This window comes from Gavialis gangeticus, unplaced genomic scaffold (genome assembly GCF_001723915.1).
Source record: "Gavialis gangeticus isolate Ggan-Ray unplaced genomic scaffold, GavGan_comp1, whole genome shotgun sequence".
NCBI lineage: Eukaryota > Metazoa > Chordata > Crocodylia > Gavialidae > Gavialis > Gavialis gangeticus.
Window position 1 is genome coordinate 106,895,748 of NW_017729022.1, and position 14,740 is coordinate 106,910,487.

The 14,740-nt window shown below is 43.6% G+C and overlaps 1 protein-coding gene across 3 annotated transcripts in view; it reads left to right on the forward strand.

The window, feature by feature from the left end:
* The window catches only part of ATXN10 (ataxin 10), a 305,417-nt gene that overhangs the window by 243,123 nt on the left and 47,554 nt on the right, over window positions 1-14,740 (forward strand). For all 3 annotated transcript variants that reach the window (XM_019515933.1, XM_019515934.1, XM_019515935.1), the window contains exon 10: window positions 1,004-1,067. In XM_019515933.1, coding sequence (XP_019371478.1) covers window positions 1,004-1,067 — 64 coding nt within the window. The remainder of the gene's footprint in view (window positions 1-1,003; window positions 1,068-14,740) is intronic.

Sequence of the window (14,740 nt, forward strand, 5' to 3'; positions counted from 1 at the left end):
TGTGTGTGTGTGTGTGTGTGTGTGTGTGTGTGTGTGTAAAAGAATCTGTATGTGAAATAATTACTTTTTCCTTTTGACAAAAATAAAAGCAATCCTTTGTTAAGGACAAACTTCTAAGCATATTTGTAGCCAACAGGCAGCACCTGTGTGAAAGCTTTTGCTTTAGTTCTAGAGAGAGAGACATTTAGAAAAAGGGGTTTTATACCTATAGAACTATGCAAATCAATATCCTTAAAAACTGCTGACTTCTAGTGCCATAAATCTGATAAATTGTTGCTTCTTGTTCTGAAATATAAAAGAATACCTATTCTATTTACTGTAATTTCAGAATCAACCTGGCTTATTGATGTGTGTAGGCAGATGTACATATGCATGTGCAACCTCTTGCATGTGTGTATATGCATAAGTGCCGTGTGTGATAGGTACCTTTTCTTAGCTGATGAACTGTGGATTGAACTGGGGACCTCCAAAGATAACAATGAGGTGCAACAGCATGCACCAAGTTCTTTCACTGGAGGTGTATCAAATGTGCAGTCTATTTAGTGGGCACAGAAAGGGACTCAAAACAAATGTACCTGTGGCCTATATACATATACATGTGTGTGGTTTTTATAATATTTTACGAATTCCTATTAATGTCACCTTATTAACCATATAAATGCATTTGTTCATGAATCTTTAAAAACAGTCTGATGAGCATCGGGTTTTTAGTTCAGTGTCATGGGCATAAGCCATCCAACTAACTCCATATCACATCTCTTGTTAAGAAAATACTTGAGGTAAGATGTATGTAAAATTAGTATACAAGTGTATGGCTGTTCTATTATATAAATGGCTAAGAACACCTGTTCTGCCATGCACTTTGGTCAAACTTGTCTTGCATGTTTTTAGTAAAACTACTGTTCAGGTGCCTTTGTATCTTTGCACACTGTATTTCTGTATTCTGTCCTCACAGTAGAGAGTTGAGATTTGTATTAATGTAAGCAAATTTGTTTTAATCCAGGTTTATCTATTAGATGGAATTCCACTGATCCTGGACAACTGCAGCATTGATGACAACAACCCCTGTATCCTTTAAATGAAAGTCTGACATAGTAAATGTTGCATGTTCTTTTATAACATAACATTTTTGCTTTGTTATGTATAGGAGCATTAATCATTCTCTTAAAGTTGCTTCTTATATTCTGTGCCATTGAAAAGGTTATTACTTTTAGATTTGTGTTAGGGCTTCAGCTTCAGTGATTGAGCTTGATATAATGGTGTGGACATTCTAACATGCCTATTTCTTAGACTGTAACTACTACTAATCAGCTAATGCTTCAAGAAATCATTATAAATTGCCTTACCAGGAAGCTGCTTTCATATTGATACATTTCTGCAGGGAAAGAGTATGAATATAAAAACAGAAATAGTGTAACTGAACTTCTTTTTTAATAACTGAATCCTTGACCTTTCCTGGTTTTGTTCAGTTTCTTGATATTTTGTTTATGGTGTTCCTTTTAGACTGAAATAGAAGTTGGTGAAATGCATACCGGCACTAGAAGAAAATGGAATTTTAACAATTTTTAACAGTTGTAAAAAGAGAACAATATCCCAGTTCACAGTTAAAGAAAAAAGACAAGAGGTATATTTGGGAACATGTAGGCTGAGCAGCATCTGGAATTATAGATTCAGGAAGTATTTTTAAAATGTACAAGACATACTGCTGCTGATGCTTGACTTTGGCTTGTGCACAGGGTAGGGCCTATCACAGGGGGGCAGGAGGGCCATTTGGCCTGGACCTCTCATTCACGGAGGGCCTCAAATTTAGACTTTTGACATTATCTCCAAATGATGTTATACATACAGACACAGAGATACACTGACAGGATTGAAAGAAGAAGACGTTCATCATACAACTTTAAACTTGTGTCCCATTACCGGGCCACACAGCCTGTAGTGCACTATGAATTAATATTTTTTTAATATACCGGGAGCCTCAAAAAATGGAAGTACCCAGGCCTCCCTCGACCTATGAGAGGGACTGGCATAGAGCAGACAAGTAATGAGAGAGATAAAACTGTAGGTGAAATTCTGGCCCCATATAAGTCAATAGGACCAGGTTTTCACCCTGTGCAAAGTCTGAGACATGTTACCTGGTACCATGTAAATCAGTAAAACCTATTCCATGGTCAGGTTGTCAGCAACTAAATTGGCACCCCCACCTGGGCTAGCCTGGGTGAGGAGGGTGTGTAGACACCCAGCAGGACTAAAAACAAGACCTGTCAAAGAGCGGATAAGCTCCCTTTGAGCCAACAGACATCCATACCTGGAGAGGAAATGGGTGCTACCAGGTCACTTTGCCTGAAGAATCACCAATGATGCAAAGCAACTCAACTATCCTCAGAGTGGAGGAGGGTTGTTATAGCCTCTAAGGTGCCCCAACAGTTGCAGCAGCCTTCGGACTGGACTGGGCTTGACTTCGTCTGTTCAGCAAAAAATGTAAGCAGTTGCTTAAATTAAAGTGTTTGCTTAAGTCTCCTCATATGGCATGGTATTTAAGAACACAGTTAAAGCCTTAAGTACTTTTCTGAATTAGGACCTAGATGAAGCTAGTTTGAACGACAGTTCAAACAGTTCATCGTTTTTTTCTAACATCCAAAATATCCCTGGTTCACTGTTAGCACTCTGGATGTAAATTCATAGTAGGAATTTGAACTAAGACCATATATGGTCTTTGTAACTGACCTTGTAGTTTTTGCTTCAGTTGACACACAACTACTGACCTGAAGTAAGTAGATAGCAGCCCATCAGTTTTACACCCTTATTGAATCTGACCACTGGCAGAATACTTGCAAACCCAAGAGACATCTGACAATTTGTATAAAAAAAAAAAAACAGTCGCTGAGTCAGTTAATGATGCAGGTTCTTGGAGTGGTAGAGAAATTCTGATAGAAACAATACATGTGATATGTTACACAAGGGATTTTATTCTAGGACTTAAAGAACAGCAGTAGTAAAGTTCAAGAGAATTAATTGCTTGAGGAAAATGACTATAAAATGCTGAAAAGATTTTCACAGATTGTTTTGTCAATTTGTTTATGATCAGCACACTACAAGTTGGTAATATTGTTACCTGATTGTAATCTCTTCAGAACTGACTGTGCCAATTACACAGTTCCTACAAATGTCTCTGGAAATAAAACTGCTATCCTCAACTAAAAAAAGTCTGATCAAAGAAGTCCTGATCAGATTTGTCTGGATTCTAGAATACCATTCGATTTTCTGTGCTTTTTAATAAGCTTAGTTTGGTTTAACAACTTAATTTTATATTTAAAATATACCATTAGCAAGTATCATGATCAAGTAAAGAACAAAGTTGTGGCAAATTTTTAATTTTTATCATTTTATGCTGCACAGTATCACATGCACATAACTATTGAAGCTTAGAAGAGTAGAATCATGTAGGGTAAGATAATAACTGTCCCTTATGGTGCTGGTTGTCTCGTCTTCCAGCCAGTGGAGCTGAATAAGTATAGGAGTAAAATAAATCTGTCCCAGTTAAGGTAAGGGAGTGGCAAAGAAACATTTCCTTTCTTCTCTGTATCTTCCTCTGACACAGCAAGGGGCAAAAAGAGAAGGAGTTGTGACTCACAGTTACAGTTTCTTCCCAGTGGAGCACAGCTATGCAGTGACTCATAGTAGCATCTCTCTTACTGGGTGAAGTCTGTAAGAGTATGGACAAATTCAGTTACAGTACTGAAAATTTCCAGGAAAACATTTCTGCCTTTTCTTGCCAGGGCTCTTGCAGTGGTAGCAGGAATTCCCTAATGCTAGTCAAAAATCCATCCTGTGCCAGCCCTCTCCACTGCTCTGAAGGTTAGGGTGAAGGAACTCCCACCACCACCTGAACAATCTTGGGATTTTCCAGGACTGTTCAAAAGGCAGCAGGAATTGGTCCGACCATTTGGACAGTCCCAGAGAGAGTGAAAACTGTTCAAGCAGCTGCAGCAGTAGGGTCTCAGCAGGTCTTTGATAGTTTTCCAGTGGGCAGGCCATCAGGGAGTCAACTTCCCTTCCTCCTTCCATCCACCTTGCACAAGGGGAGGGAGAGTGGAAGACTGAGACACTGCGGGGTCCTAGGACTCCCTGTCTTGTTATGGGAAACTGAATAGGTATTACATGTGGTGCTAGGAAGCTTCACTCTCCACCAAAGTTTGTGATACTTTGTGGCAGAATCATCATGTCTTTTTCCAGCACTTTTTGTACTGGGAAAAGAGTGTCTTTCCTAACATAAATGTAATGCCTGTCCATGGACTCAATCTGGTCCTTGCTGAACAAGGACAAGAAGTTTGAGGCATTCGCAGCAAAGAGGTCTGATGGTTACCATCTTTAAAGGAACAAAAATAAAAATAATGGGACTTTATAACATTTTATCTGGTGTAATATTTCCTACATATTTTGATTAAGGTTGGGTTTGTTATTTAATTTTATTTTAAGGCTGTAGCTTATAGACATTTTGAAGACTTTCTGGAGCAGCAAAAAGGCCCTGCATTTGGTATTCGTGATCTAGCAACTATAGAAAGAACTTCCTTTAATGGGAGCTTTCTTCATTTACTTTAATATATACACACAAGGGGGCAGTGTTCAGGTTTTCATGGGAATATTAACCCTCTATTTTCTGACTGGTGGAACTATCGTTTGAACGTTAATAGAGAAAAGGTAGTTATGTTAAGTCTGAAGTCAGGCAGAAGGCTAAAGTTGGTTTAACTGTTTCTCTCTCCTCCCCCATATTATTTAGGATGTGGTTCTGTTCTGCAGTTCTGCTAGTCAAATGCATTTTTACTAATGTGCAAAATTCAGCTACATTTTTCTTTAAAAAACAGGCAGAAAATGAGCAAGGCAAAGCATCTGCCTGCTGGGACAAATCTTGCTGACCTTTTGATTCCCTGGTTTTGATTACCATGCCTACAACTAAGTTTTCACAACCTCTACTTTTGCCCATTTTTGTCTGTGTTTCAGTAGTACAGAAACAGTCTTTCCTTACCTCAATATGTGCATAGCTATGAGTAGCAGGTCTCTTTCAGATGGGAGATTTGAATTTGGTTGTTTTATGAATCTAGTGTCTGGTTGAAAATGTAAATTTATACAGGTTTTCCCTGCTTTCACTCATAAGGATTTCAGTACTTAGGTAGACACGTCCAGTCACCTCATTTATTCATCCTTTGGCCTAGGGCATCATTTAATGCTGTTGCCTAGCATGAAATTAATGTACCCCCCTCCTTCTGTAACATTCCACATCTGTTGCTTTCATTCCCAGCATGTCTCATCTTGAGAAGCAAGAAGAATTAGTTCCTGGTCTGCTGCTTCATAGCACATTCTAATACCTCTGGGCACTAAAGCCCAGATCTTCAAAAGTATTTATAAATATAACATCCCATGAAAATCAATACAAAGTTAGGCAGCTATATGCCTTTGGTGGTCCAGCCCTAAATCTCTGTCCTATTTTTTTATCAAAAGGTGTAAAACTATTTTTTCTCCAAGTTATACCAATCTTTTTGAGAAGAAAATTAGAGCCTTCTTTTTTTTCTTTTTTCTTATTTCTTTGTTTGGAATAAACCAGTTTTATCTTGTTTCTGATCCTTACTGAGATCAGAAAGTTGGACCTTTTAAAAAATATTGCTAAAATTTAAACTTCAGTCCAGCACTGACACATTTTGTCTAGCTTCCTTTCCTTTTTTCTGTTTAAAAACAAGTATCTGATTAAGTATTTTGTTCTAATAGATTTTTAGGCTACCACAGAACTTAGTTTATGATAGTTTATGGTGGTGTTGCGTTTATCCTGTGATTACTCTGATCCTGATCTGTGCAATCTCAATAAAATCATTGTCCAGGATTACTTAGGGTTCAGAGTTCCTTTAAAAAAAACAAAAAAACAAAACATTTCCTCCTAGGTTTCAGAGTTATATTTCTCAGAAAAAAATTTTGGTTGAGCTTTACCATAGCGATTACACAGGGATTCCTTTTAATAGAGCAGCTTTTTAGACTTACAAGTAAACATGGTATAGAGCAAAAGTGGGCAATTATTTTGGGTAGAGAGCTGCTCAACAAGGTTTGGTGAGCTTTCGAGAACCACATGGGTAGCCCCATCCCTTGACAGTTGCCTCACCCCCTGGTCTCCATCTTGGGACAGGGAGTCCCACTCCTAACCCCTAACCTTTGCCACCAGAAGTCCCTCCTCTTGCCCCCTGGAAATACTCCTTTTGGGAAGTGGGGTTGCCATCTTAGAACCAGAAAAAACCCAAATTATACACCAAAAGTCAAACACCTACTATGACCTATTTACATTTTATTACAAAAAGTATTTTTGTCATTTATGTTTGTGATAATAATTCAAAACTAAATTTTTAGTCTTGTATATTCTGGGGGTGTGTGGTGGATGTGGGTGAAGGGGTGTGTGTGTATGGTGGGGTGTCAGGGTGTGAGGGGGGTGACTGTGTGGGTCGGGCATAGGGTATATTGGGGAGTTGTGTATATGTGGGGGCAGGGTATGAGTGTGTGGGATTTTTGGGGTGTGGGGGCCTGTCCCCTGCAGTCCCCCTATGGAACAGCAGTAGCAGCAGCAGACAGGGGCACTCAGGGTTCTCATGCCTAGTGCAGGTGCTGGTCCCCAGCAAGGGCGCAGCTTCAGCCAGCACTGCACATCATTGCAAGGGGTGCAGCTTCCACCAGGCAATGTGTATCACCAGCACTCCTCGCATTTGCCAGGCATGGGAGGGAAGCCTTGGGTGCTGGACCCAGCTGCCTTCCCCACCCCCCAGGGGAAGGCACCTGGGGCTTCCATTCCCTGCAGTACAGTCCTGGTGGGGAAGGCAGACAGCTCCAGCACATGGGGCTTCCCTCCCATGCCATGCAAGTGTGGGGAGTGCTGGTGATAGAGACAGCCTGGAGGAGGCTGCACCCCTCACCTTGATGTGCAGCTGTGGCCAGAGCTGCACCCCACCTGTGCTGGGCACAAGCACCCTGAGTGCCCCCATCTGCTACTGCTGCTGCTACCACTTGCTGGGGCTGCGCACCATGGCGGGACTGTGGGGGGGGTGGTCCCCACACCCCCCCAGCCTCCCTCACACCTACATGCTGCGCACCCAAGCTCCATGTTGCTGCCGCCCACCTTGGGCATGGGCTCCACACTGCTGCCAGCCCCAATAGCCATCTCTAGTCTTAGATTTTCTAAATAAATTATATGCAGATTTCTTATGACCCCATAGAACACATTCTGCTCAAGACCAAGCAGCTTCATAGCACACCCAAAGAATAAATAAAAATAAAATAAAATAAAAGTAGTTCCAGCCTGATTTGTAACGCTGCTGCTTGCAGCTCAGTTAAGATATTAAAGTAGCTTTACCCTTTTGCCTGCCACTTTGGAGGAGCAGTCATTCTAAATTCTCAAATTAAGCAGTTCTTAAAGAATTGCATTGCTAGCTAATTTTTCTATATACATGCCAATATCAGAAGTTAAAGAAAAGTTATTTGCAACTGATGACTGTCCATATAGATTTGTATTTCTTGCCCATCTGCATGGTTTCTTTTGCATCTTTGCACTAGATCTTTAAGTTTGTACAGTCCCATGCAAATGAAATATGGCATCTCTACCAGGCTTAGTTTTGAAAAGAAGCTTCAAGTGAACTGGGGTTGTGGCTTCATGTGGACCTTGATGTACAAAGGTTCTGAAGACTTCGACCTCCAAAGGACCTGTGAGGACCAAGTTTTTTCTGCTTCCTTAGGATTTTCTAGCATGGCATCAATGGAACCTGTGCATCTTAAATTGGTAGTACATGTCCATGTACTTTTAATTAGGCAGACCTGAAAATGAATTCTCCTGTTTGTTACAAGGAATAATCTGCTTGCTAAAAATTTGGATCAATTTTTTTTTTTACTAGAAAGATGTGCTTTAAGGTAAATTTGAAATTTAGCAAATATTACACTATTCACAGGAGATGCATCTACATGTGCACTTAATGGGCAGCAATAAACTCTGGCACATATTGTTTATTGCTCTGGGGCACCATATGTGAATGTGCATGTTGAGCCAGGTTGGAGCAGCCCTGGCTGGTAGGGGACCCAGGCAGTAAGCCTGACTCAACATGCTGCAGAGGCTGGCAGGCTGAGGCACAAGGGTGCTTCAGTGAGGGGCTAGCTGGCAGGCAGCCCCTGCACTGAAGCTCCTTTGTGCCTCAGCCAGGCCCATCAGCATCTATACATGCATTTCTGCAAAGTAAAAAAACTCAGCTGTAGGATAGTGTTTTGTGTACAAGCACTAACTTAAGGTTGTGCTGATTAGTTTACTCCTGCCTAATATCACTGCATGTGTAAGCACTGAGACATTTACTGCAGAACAAGTTAGTCAACTGCACAGTAAATGTCTTGTGTAGATGTGACCAGGGACCTTCACAAAGTCTAGTAAAAACTTTGCAAATCACAACTTCTTATGGACCCCTTTTGGTAGGACCTATGTGAAGTGCTAAAATGTATTCAGGAACCCTTGATAATATGTTGAATTAGCATTGTAATTCTTTGCAATATGCTCTCTGGTTTTGTGTTCTGTTTCTGGCATTTAGAAACATTAGCAATGTGCATAGTACTCTTCATATTTTAGCATTTGAAAAAAAAATCAACATGTTCTCCCTACACTTACAGGATGTGTTCTACCACAGCTGATCTGCTTTATTCGGCAAATTGTTCCCCTTGGCTGTGGATTCCCCTCATTTCTTCCTGCCCCACACATCTTTGCTGGGATTTGTGCCAGGTCCCATGCTGACCCAGGCCTCGTATGAAGGTACAGGTCAGTGTGGGCCCTAGCCCAGAGCAGCATGAAAGTGAGCAGCAGCGTGGGTCCTGCAGAATCCCTGGCACCCTGTACATGCATGCTGGGATCCATGCCGATCTGTGCCTCCATGTGAAGCATGGATTGGCATAGATTCTGGAAATGGGGTGCAAGGTGGCATGGGACCCAAAGCATTCCCAGCACCCCATGGGTCCACTCTGGGACCCGTATCAACCCAGGTGTCACCAAGATGCATATCAGTGCAGGTCCCAGCATGGGGGCACCAGACTATATGGGTTCTAGCTTAGTGGCATGGGGTGCTTAGGATTCCCCAAGTCCCTCCTGGGACCTGTGCAGGAATTCCCTGCTTATGGAGATGTACCTGTGAGGTCCTGGGGCAGGTCTCTAAGTGGGGAACCCTGATTTTCCCGGCTTACAGAGATATGCCCTGAGATTCCCCAGGGTGTCTCTCTCTGTAAGTGGGAAAAGCCAGACATGTGCTTCTTGGGCATGAGGGGCCTGATCCTGCACAGCCAGGAAATTCTTGTGCTGAATTGGGCCCCTCAAGCCCCTGAAGGCCATGTCTGGGGCAGCTGGAGAATACAGGCAGCTCTGGGCTGCCTGTGCTCTCTTGCAACAGAGCAAATAGATGCCCAGTGCAATAAAATGGCACTGTTTACCCTACCTCTTGTTGCAACCACTGATGTGGCAAAACAAATGTTTATGATGGCACAAATGTCACATCAGGCAACGTCTGTTTCTACCCTTATGGTAACCACTCTGGTTGCTTTGAATATTTTTTACATTGCATAATCAGGTTATGTAGCATGCTGCTTCCAAAATTCTGTTTCCAATCTAAGAATGTAAGTGCAATTTTGATAGTGATATATTTCACAATGAGTTAAGATGTCTTCGATGTGCCCATGTGAAAAGTCTTTTTCAGAAGGTTTGCTGATGTGTTGAATTACATCTAAGTCCAAAAGTAACTCTAACTTGACCTTGGAGGGAGTTTCAAAAGTGGAGCAACACTTGAAGGAAAAACAGGGGCTGCTCCTGTGTGTGTGTGTGTGTGTGTGTGTGTGTGTGTGTGTGTGTGTATTATGGATAATCATACAGCTGCCCACTTATGAGGAACAAGAATTGGCAGTGTTAGTGAAAGGGAAACCTTAAACTATTTTAGAGCATGCTTATTTCTGTGGTTGCTCTGAATCCACACACACTGGGCCATTAGTTTGGACAATGGATAAAAATATAGAACCAGGCTTCTACCATTATACTCAGTCTGGAAGTCAGAGGTAGATTCAAAATACTTTTGACTTGATGGCAGCAGCTAATATAATTGTGGTTCATGAAACTTCTGGCTGGAGCTAGGAGAAATCAAGTTGCTATGGTCTACAACTATGGTAGCTTGTTTTTGTGAGATGCCAGAAAAGACTTTTGGGGGAACTAACAGCCATTTTACTTTAGAGTTGTAGAATGCAACCTAAAACAGGCCACATGCTGTGAAAAAGCCTCATTGCTGAATAGAAGCCAGTAAAAAGCAAAACTGTGATTTAATATTTTTTGAGAGTTAAATCATCATACAGTTGAGCTTTTTTCACTCCACATGAGTATCTTGCATATGTTTGCAAGAAAATGGCAGCCTAATGTTACCTCAGCAATGGTTGTTTTTGTTTGAAGTTTCCTGCAAATGCTGTCAGTACATTCAGTAGCTTCAGGTTTGTTGCTTGTCTCTGTATTTTCATAGGCATACAGAGAACGATATTGAATTTAATCTGTCTTAAGCAAATGGTTTAGGTCAAGGAAATGGTGGTAATGCTTCTAAGCGCTGCCTTATAAACCAGGATCTGTCCATTTGAAACAAACTCTTCTCCTCCCCCATTCCCCACAACTTCTTCAAGGCTCTGTTGGGCTTGTTTTATTCTATGGGTATGTCTTTAATCTTCCTGGATTTGACTTGTCTCCTTGTTGCAGCTCTGTATATTGTTTCTGTAGTTGGCACCTTTTGTCATATGGCTGGCTTTGCTGCTACCCTTATTCTCCAGCACATATAATTGTCAATATTGTGGTGTTCCATGCACTAGTGTTGATTGGCATCACCTTCTCTGTAAGTTGCAGACACTAGGTTGATTATGATTCACCAGCGGTCATGGTTTTGAGACAGTGGTAGCCTGGCAGGCTGAGGCTGAATAAAACCTAATGGAAGAAAGGTAGCCCAGAAAATGGATTAAGTTAGGAATTGTGCGTTTGGGGTAAGGATACCAGTGAGAGCACAAAATGGCAATTGAGTAGCAGCCAAGCAATATAAGTGGGACTGGGGGGGAACTAAAAATGGCATCAGCCAAAATAAATAAATAAACACTTCCTTGTCATCCAACTTTCAGCTAAATTCAGCTCCCACCTGTGAGATTTTTTTAAGATGTAGAAAATCTGGAAGTTTTTCTGTTCTGATGTTGCCTGATGTGACCTTTTGCCATCATAAACATTTGTATGACAGCAAAATGTCAAGCAAATAGACATCCATACCATTTGTTGTGCCACATCAGTGGTTGCAACAAGAGGTAGCATAAAACAGTGTCATTTTATTGCACTGGACATCTATTTTCTCTGTGGCAAGAGACCACCTATGCAAAATCCAACTTAAAGACTTCGGCACACATCCTTCATTACACATAGATGAGCTGATTAATCCAGAGTGGAATTAGTGCAGAAGTTTGACCATTTCTTGAACTGGAACTTCACTGTTCCCTGAGAACCAGGGCTGATTGCTTTCCCTCTAATGGATAGACAGTACTGATGCACTTTTTTCCCCCTGTGACTTCCATATAACTGCAAGCCCATAGTGAAATAGCTTTTGGGGGCCAGGCAGCAAGGATTGTGGGTAATTAGAACCTGTGGCCACACTGTCAGTTCTTTCCCCACCTTCCCCTTAGTTGTAGTGCAGTTCTATCTTGGGGGGAGCTGCACCACAGCTGGGAGATCCAGGGAGGAGCAGTGGGGTGGCGAGAAGGAGCAGCAGAGAAGGTGTGGCTCACTTCCAGCTAAAAGATGCATCTATGCTACAGCCAAGGAGGAGGGGGCTAGGAGAAGTGGTGGCAGTCTGGGTACAACGCCTAGCTGTCTGACCCCAGAGCAAGTGCCAAGAAAGCCCCCCTGCTCCCGATGGGCTGCCAAAGCTATCCAACCCATGTTGGACCAGGTTGTTCCAGCTTTTTCAAGGCTGACAGCTGTTTCTTATATGATATTGAGCAAGTCACTTTAGAGTATGACTTGCTGAAGCACCTAAGGGAATTAAGTACCCAGATCCTATTGAAAAATGGAGCTGGGCATCTGTCCATCTTCTCCAGGTAACTTTGAAAATCACACATCTCTTTACATCAGTTCCAGCCCATAAAATGAGGTTAGTAATCCTGCCTTTCTCCAATTTACTGTCTTTGCTTGTTGAGGTTGTAAACTTTTTTTTGGGTAGTACTATAACTTACTCTGTATCCTACCTTGTACAGTGAGACTATAACTTTAATTGTCATACTGTACAAGGCAGTGAGACTATAACCATGACTGCTAGTGGCAGAGCTGTACTGCTACCCAGCCTGTCTAGACAGTGGCAGATAGAGGAATTACTTTCATGGAAGGTTAGCTGCAAAATAAGCAGGGGTAACTGATAAATAAGCAGTTGCAGATCAAGTATTGGCAGCACCACCAGGATGTGGTAGGGACAGCATATGGCAGTGTATTCCCTCCTGCCTGCCCAGCTCCCAGCCCTGGGCCTATGAGTCCTCAGTTGCCATAACAGCCATAGCAGAAGTGCTCACAGCGTAGCCCTATCAGATTCTACAATCAGGACATGATCAGATTCTACCAGATCAACAATCAGGACACAAAAAGGAGAATGGTAGAGCAGGCAGAAGAAGATGCTACAATCAGAACAGCTGCAAAGGCAGATGAAGTTTACAGCAGAATGAGATCTCCAATTGTCTTGGCCGTCTTGCCATTGGAGCAAGGTCCCATTCTGTCAAGAACAATGTGGAAGCTGATGTGCAGCAACTTCTCCATGATAAAAGACATCACACAGATATCTTACATGAAAAAAGCTTTAGCACATTTTTCAAGACCTTCAGTGGCCAGGTAGTGATGACGGGAGCAGGATTGTGAGGCCTAGAAATTCCTAGTCTTTAGCTGGTATAAAGGCAGCAGTTACAAGATGGTCATCTAGCACTTGGACAAGGCAGGAGTGTGATTCAGCATTTATAACTGAAACTTAGGAGCTCTCTTAAGGATCCACTCTGATTACCCTACATGGAGAGGGGACTAGAAAACGTACCCTAAACATAGTCTGTCTACCTTCTTCCTCACTGGATAACTATGTCTAGTGGGATCACCTTTATTGTGGTCAAAATCAACAAAGACATGCAATCAATTTCAGGACCTGGAACATTAGGACCCTCATGGACAATCCTAATAGGGAACGCCCAAAGAACCTCAGCAATCAGAGCTCAGGAACCCAAGTGACACAACATTGACATTACTGCCCTGAGGAAGACCAGGTGAGCGGGAGATGAGCTGCTCAAAGAAGGAGGTGATTCAACCCTCTTCTGGAAGGGGTAAACCGGAAGGAGAGCACCAATTTCACAGAATTGGCTTTGCCATTAAGAATGAACTCATAAACCAACTCAGTGCATTCCCTTTCAGAATTAATGAGCATCTCATGTCCAGGAATTCAGGTTTTCCATTTTCTGCAGAAAAATGCAAATGTTATCCTTTAAAGGAGAAAAATGCAGGAAACTCTGGGTTTCCCCTTGCAAGCTGGCAGAATTCTAGCTTGCAAGGGGCTGGTTGGGGCTGGAAGGGGTGCCAGGTGCACAGGTGTGCATGCACACATTCATGTGGCTGGGAATGGAGCCCCAGGCAGCAGTGGAGAGCAGCTCCCACAGAAGAGCAGCTCCCATAGGGAGAGGGGGTGCATTGGTAAGGTGGAGGAGCAGATTGAGGCAGTGATGGCCACAGTAAGGGAGGCACTGGGGCAGGATTAGCAGCTGTGGCTGGGGGCATTGCCCAGCTGGGGCAGTGCCGGTGGCCAGGACAGGAATGCACAACTACAGGGCTCAGCCAGGGGGCAGCTCAGTACATGGGACCTGGAATGGAAGGACATGGCAGGGAGAATCAGTGCTGCCATCACCAGGAGCCCCATACCAGTTGTGCTGCCATGGCAAGGCACCCTTGCCCACTCAGCAGCAGCAGGCGCAGTGGTGGTATAGAGTTGTGCCCCCTGCCCCGCCCTATTGCTGCTGCCAGGTGAGCAGGGAGAACCTCACCATGGCAGTGTGGTTTGCTCAGGGCTTCTGGTGAAAGCTGCACTAAGCTTCCCTACCATGCTCTGCCATCCCACACTGGGCCCTGCCCACTGGGCGGTAGAGGCACCCAGGGAGAGGGCAGCAGGGTGGGGCGCTCTAAGCCCTGCGGCAAACAGCCTGCATCCTCCCATTGCCCCCACCCCCCCATGAGCTCTGCTCAGCTCCACTCTGGTTGTGCTGCCTGTGGGAGCTCAGCAGTGGGCTGCAAGCAGCCCATGGAGCAGCAAGCAGGCAGGATGGTCCTGTAACTCTGGCAGCTGGGGGCCCCCTCTAGTAGGGCTGGGGCAGCAGGGGGCTACAGGTAAGGAATTAAGGGCACCCATAGGGTTGGGTGGGTGTGGGAGTGCTATGGGTGAGGGGCACCATCAGGGCTGGGAGGTTGCAGGTTGAGAGTGAGGGGCACCAGCAGGGCTGGGTGGGTAAGGCTGTGTGTAAGGAGTGAGGGGTATTGGCATGGACAGGGGGGCTGCGGGTTGGGAGAGAGGGGCACCAGCATGGTCTGGGGGACAGGAGTGAGGGGCAGCAGCAAGGCTTGAGGGGGCTGTGGCTTGGGAGTGAGGGGCAGGGCAGGGCACAGGCATGTCAC